Source organism: Thermobia domestica, chromosome 3 (assembly GCF_964235325.1).
Source record: "Thermobia domestica chromosome 3, izTheDome1.hap1.1, whole genome shotgun sequence".
NCBI lineage: Eukaryota > Metazoa > Arthropoda > Insecta > Zygentoma > Lepismatidae > Thermobia > Thermobia domestica.
In genome coordinates, this window is record NC_137456.1 from 339370474 (window position 1) to 339376777 (window position 6304).

The window sequence follows — 6304 nt, forward strand, 5'->3', positions numbered from 1 at the left end:
TATGAGAAGGGTAAGTATGCCACAGTGGATAAACTTCTTTGTGTTATGAGGGATGAAATTAACTTTAAGGGGAAAGCAACATCCTTTTGTTCCATTTTGAAGTCAATGGATTTCTATTACAGGAATACAGAAGATGGTCGAAAGTGCCTTCTTGAAAGAAACGATATTGAGGCTTGGCGTTTAACATTTTTACGCAAAATCTCTAAAGCAAGAGAAGAGGGACGGGAGATATTTTACCGTAATGAGACATTTGTAGGAAACCACTCTCATTCCAAGGTGTGGCAAGATGAAGACGGAAGAGGTGGTTGGAACGTGCCTGTGGGGAAAAGGGAAAAGAATAACAGAGTGTCATGTGAGTTCCGGGAAAAGGGTATTTGTGCCAGGATGCAAATTAGCTTTCCGCGGAAAACAGAGTTCGGCTGATTACCACCATGAAATGAACGCAACTGTTTTCAAGGAATGGTTTTTAAACTTCCTTAATAAATTACGTCACTTAGAGGTGAAAAATGGGGTAATTATGATGAACAACGCGAGTTACCATTTAGTAATCTTGAATAGATCGCCAACTACGGACACAAAGAAAAATTACATAGTTGAGTGGTTATCAAATAAGAATATTCCACACGATGCAGGACAAACCCGTGTTGAGCTTTTGAAAATTGTACAGATGTCCAAACCTCGCATTAAGATGTACGAATTGGACGAAATTGCTTCAAGTTTAGGGCACACTGTAATCGGACTGCCTACCTATCATTGCCAATACAATCCAATAGAGATGATATGGGCACAAATGAAGAGATCGATTGCAGACAGAAACAACACGTTTAGGCTAAACTATGTAGAAAATTTCGTAAATATTGCTTTGGACAGCATATCAATACATCAGTGGGAAACATATGTTGGTCATGCGAAAAAATTACAAGAAAATTTTCCTCTTGAAGTGGTTGCTGATGGCACAATGGAAAATATTATTATAAATTTACGAGACAGCGATACGGAGAGCAAAGTTTGCGTAGAAAGAGACGAAGATGGACAATAGGATGAAGATGAAGAACAACTTGCTATCCTTCTGGAATTGGTATGACGTTTCTCTTTCTCTTCCTCTCTCTCTCTTCTCTTTTTTGTACTTATTTACTATGTCATATGTTTGGCAACATTGTTAGTGAATTTCAGCTGTTTGACGTTTCCCCAAGTGAGCGCTCGGGAAGCGACCCCACGAATTGTACCGAAGTTTTCCGATGCATCGGAGCTCAAGCAAAATATTTCTATGATTGGTTTAGAGCCGAAGCGTCGCGACTGGGCGCGACTACTATAGTGATGGAAAAAAATTGTAAATAATATTGAAATGATAGAGATAGAAATTGGATCCCACTAGGTTTGAATTGAAGTAGCTTTTAATTTATGAGTTGGAAAATAGAAGCATTCTATATTGTACTCGTCTCCCTCATTTTTACATGTCACAAACGTCTATGATTAAAAAAATTAAATGTGTTTGAACAAGACAAAGTTAGTGATGAAGAAAATCATATGTGAGCCAACCGTTAATAGTCGCTATATAAGAAATGATATAGGCAGAGCCTTAGCTAGAGGAAAAGACAAGCGGGTCAATTGCCCAAACGCTGGTAGGTAGAGGGCACCGAACGAGCAAGAAGAAAGATTAAGTGTTGGAAATGCGTCAACGACGCGTCACTTCGATTAAGTACTGCCGAACTAATAAATCAATATTGTTGTCAGTTTGCTAAGAAATAGATTTCTTAAAAAGTTTCTTCCAAGCTTCGTTGGCAACCCAAAAGTTTCAATAATAGTCACAAGAAAATTTTATTTATTATTTAAGGAAAGTTATATAATATTTGTTAATGACCTTATGATAAACGAGGCGTCAAGTAATGAATGATATAATGTACGCAGGAGCGAGTGTGAAATATGTATTCGGCGTTTTCATAGTGATGAGTTTGATCAGTTTATCACGCTTTCCTACACAATCGGATTAATCACGACGGTGAGAAGGAAGGTATGAAGGATAAGAGGAGTGAAGAGAAACAAGCAGGCTGCTGTTTGAGCAGGAATATTAAAAATGAAATTAAATAAGGGAAAACTAACATTTTCGAACTTCTTAAATAAGGATAGCTACACCGTTGGATTGTAATATATCAGGAGTCATGCTAATTATTCAAGCAATATTGAGCTGCAACAAGTATTTCTAAGTTAAGAAACGTCACAAATTATTGGCATTCGGCATTATGTTATTGACGTACGACGTTTTCAAAATCAGCGACTAAATTGTAAAATTGGGAACTCATATTAAACCCTTGCAGAGACATGAGTTTAGAAGTAAATGCACAGAAAAGGAAACACGTCGAACTTCGCCAGATCGTAGTACTCCAAATTGTGAATGGGTTAAAATAACAAATAATACTTTCGACACAGTGGATACTTTCAAATATCTAGAATCCCGATATTAACAAACCAAAACAATGTCAACGAGGAAATTAAATGTCGATGGAAAGTAGGGAAGTCGTATTATTCAGTTCAACATTTTTGTACTCGCGATGACCATGCCTGTTGTCATGTATGGTTGCGGAACATGGTCGCTTACTCTGAGAGGAGAGCCCAAACTGGAAGTATTAGAGAACAACATCCTGAGACTAATATTTGCACTGAATAGGAACGGGAATGGTGCATGGCGAAAACTTCATAACGAGGAACTGGATAATTTGTACCGTTTAACAGACTCTTAGAGTCATCATGTCTAGGAAGCTTAGGTGGGCTAACCTTGTAGCAATAAACGAAGAAAGTACGAACGCTTTCAAAGATTTAACTGGAAATCTAATCGGAAAATGACTATTAGGAAGACCTACTGGTAGGTGGGAAAACAATATTAATATGGATCTCGCAGAAATAGCAATACAAAGTAGAAACTCTATCAAGATGGCTATGGACAAATGTCAACTGAGAGCTCCTTGTGAACGTGGCGTTGAAAATTCTGGTTTCATAGACCATAGAATTATGGTTAGTTAGTTAGTTTTGCTAAAATTAATGACACAATTCCTACATTCAGACGAAGATTTAAGAATCATGGAAAGTTCAATAAATGCAGCAAGTGATCTAACAATAATGTAGGAAACCGTAATTAATAGTACTGATAGCAATAGCAATCGTATCCTAGCAGTTTTTAATTCACGTAGCTTTCAATTTATTAACCGATTTTCATGTAAATTTAGCTCGCGCCTACATTCATGCCTTGTTCTACTCCTCTTAGTTAATTTTTACATGCCATGCGCACCCATGATACTGAAAAAAAAACTTTAAAATCTGTTTGGATTGGATAATGTTTGGGATGAAATTAAAGATCTACATATGAGTCAACCTTAAAAATTTGTTTAGCTATAAGAAATTATATAGGATAGTGAAGTCAGGAGAGATAATGAACAATTTATTATCCTTTGAGTGACATATGTTCATCATACAATCTTGATGAGTAATGTAAAAGAGTTTGATTACGGAACAAGTTAATTATCATAAACCAGAAGAACTAGTATCAAATGATAATATGTTTGGTTTCCAACTGATATGGCTGCTTTCAGAACCTGAATCTGAAATAAACATGATGTCAGATAAGATAATGAAAAATGTAGAAATAATTTGACATTGAAATAAATATGAAACAAACTAAAAGAATAGTGGGTGGGGTAATTAAGACTATAGCATTTGTACAAGTCTGAGCAAAGAAAGTTAAAAAGGGTGGCTAGTCCTCAATACTTGTGAAGTTCTATTATTAACGAAAATATGAAATATAAACGATAAACAATAGGTATGTTGTAGAGCCGTGCATCTGAACTTTGAGTTAGAATTAAAAACACCGTAAAGGTTGTTCTTCTGAGGTATTTTAATGCTCTCCTAATGAGAATCATCTAACCCAGGACTATGTTCATCAAAAGCTTGTGCGTTAGCACCTGGGCCCCGAAGGACGGTTATAAATACGCCCCAATCCAGTGCTTTATCCGATCAAAAAGAATTGGCAATTCCAGCTTTATCCGTGCTTTGCGACCAGGTCTTTGGTAGCACATTACGATTAACTTACTCTTACATATTCCATCTATACCTAAGGTACGTGGGCTAATCACCCAGCTAAGCTGGAGATTGCGAAAGCAACATAAAGAATCAAAATAACTACAAACATTACCAATACATAATTATTATCAAACACAATAGTGGATTGTTACTTTTTGATCTTATTATCAGAAGCGTTTATCACGGATTGACAAGAGATAAGGTGTATATACATGTAAAACACAATAACTAAAACATGAAGAATAACGGGAATTTTCCATTTGTTTACATTACTAATACCTTCTTTAAAAAATGAAAGATTATTTTAATTCGTGGAATAATATACTTGAATCAGGAGAAACCCACGAACGCAATGTTGTCTACCACAGACTCACTCGGCCTGCAATCGTATCAGAGACCCTCCTGTACAGTGCAGCACATAAGTATCGAAACTCTACTATTGTCTTAAGACTTTATCTTATGCAACCTATTTCAGATCAACGTTCTACATGTTGCTGCGAAGCCAATCTAACCTTAAACTAACGCCTGATAAGCAAGTAACCACCGAAATATTGATTTCAAACACAAAATAAAATATTGGACTATAATAGAGTTGCGATGTTTATGTGTCCCACTATACAAGATGTGAGAATCATAATACATTCTAGAGTAAGAAGCTAAATTGCAATGCTTGCAACAGTATCAAGTAACATACAAAAAATAGAAAGAGAACATTGAAAATACGTTTATAATTTTGTAAGAAGTATGAAATATGATGCTTATTTTTATCAATGTTTGAGATAATACTTTTTAGAAGAAACCTTCTACACGTGTTCTGTTTCTTACGATATCCTTCCATTACAGATTTGCGGTCTAGTGTGTTAAGGATATCAGTTCGGAGGACAATACCGTAAGGTGTGAAAAACGGTCCTGACTCATACTAAAACGAAAAATTATTAATGCGCCGCATTGTCGAAAATACTCTTTCACACGTCGTACTGTTCGATGGCAATGTCATACTTATTTGAATCTTTTTCTTCAAATTAGGACACACGACATTTGAAATTCCCGACTGTAGCTCAGTCACCAATATGTTCAAAGGAATATTTTTCAAACTAATGTTGGCTTCTCGAAAGACATTTCTTGCTATATATATTTCTGCTAGGAGAAGACGTTTATCAATACCAGGCATGGAAAAGTGATTTATGAAGAAGTCACCATTTTCTTCATTTAATCGCAAGAAGTCTTCACTTGAAATAGCCAAATCAATGGCCTCGCCAGAAAATCTCTTATTCATTTCACTGACAAAAATGTCCATTACAGGATAGAAGACCTGATTGATATATTTGTCAACAAAATAGTCATTTGTATCACTTTCATAAATATGCTTCTGTTCAACAGACTCAAACACAACATATTCGTTTAAACTGCTCGCAAGTACTCGATTACCCTTCTGGAGAAGCTCTGAACTGCTGCGTGAATTCTCAAATTGTGGCAGATGCACGCCATTCACTTCAGAGAAAGTCTTCACATCTTTCCATATATTTAAACATTCTTCATGATTTCTTTGAGAAGAAAGTATATCTATCAACGTTTTCACTGATTGGTAACACAATGCAAGACAAGTATCAACCTTTTGTAGCGACTTGCCCAAAACATTATCAGAGTTAAGTACTTATAAAAACTATGAGGCACACAATAAAGTCTAGGGATTGATTGTCACTTAATTGTCCTTTTGCTTGACACGAATTATAATCTCGAAAATTCGTCGAAAAATTCTCTAACAGCTCAATGATAGATTTGAATGTGTATTTGACATTCGCCACTGCTATTGCTCTACATGCCCACCTTGTATCACTTAATTTGCTTATCTCACGTGGATTTATTTTAAGTTCTCTCTGTATGGAAATAACACGAGAAAGATTCTCTGCATCCGCAAAAAATTCGTAGAGATTGCATTGTATTAAAGAAAAAACATGCAAGACCAATTTCATTGCAAGCCTGGAATTAGTACTAAATTAAGTCTATGTGCATTACAATGCACATAAACTGCATATGGATGAGTCTCGCGAAGTATTGCTTGAAGTCCTCGTTTAACACCAGCCATTACAACAGCCATCGTAATCATTACGGAGGTGATTCTATATTTATCAATTACATGTTTTATAACTTTAGCTAAATCAGGTGCTGATCTTTCCGTTGATATATCTTCCATGTATAGCAATATTTCTCTCACTACTGATTCGTACACTGT

The 6304-nt window shown here is 35.8% G+C and overlaps 1 protein-coding gene across 1 annotated transcript; it reads left to right on the top strand.

The window, feature by feature from the left end:
- Nucleotides 1–286: 286 nt before the first annotated feature.
- Nucleotides 287–1039, top strand: LOC145682345 (uncharacterized). The gene has a single exon (XM_081753919.1). It carries the CDS (start codon nt 287–289, stop codon nt 1037–1039), a length of 753 nt encoding a protein of 250 aa, XP_081610045.1.
- The last annotated feature ends 5265 nt before the right edge of the window (nt 1040–6304 follow it).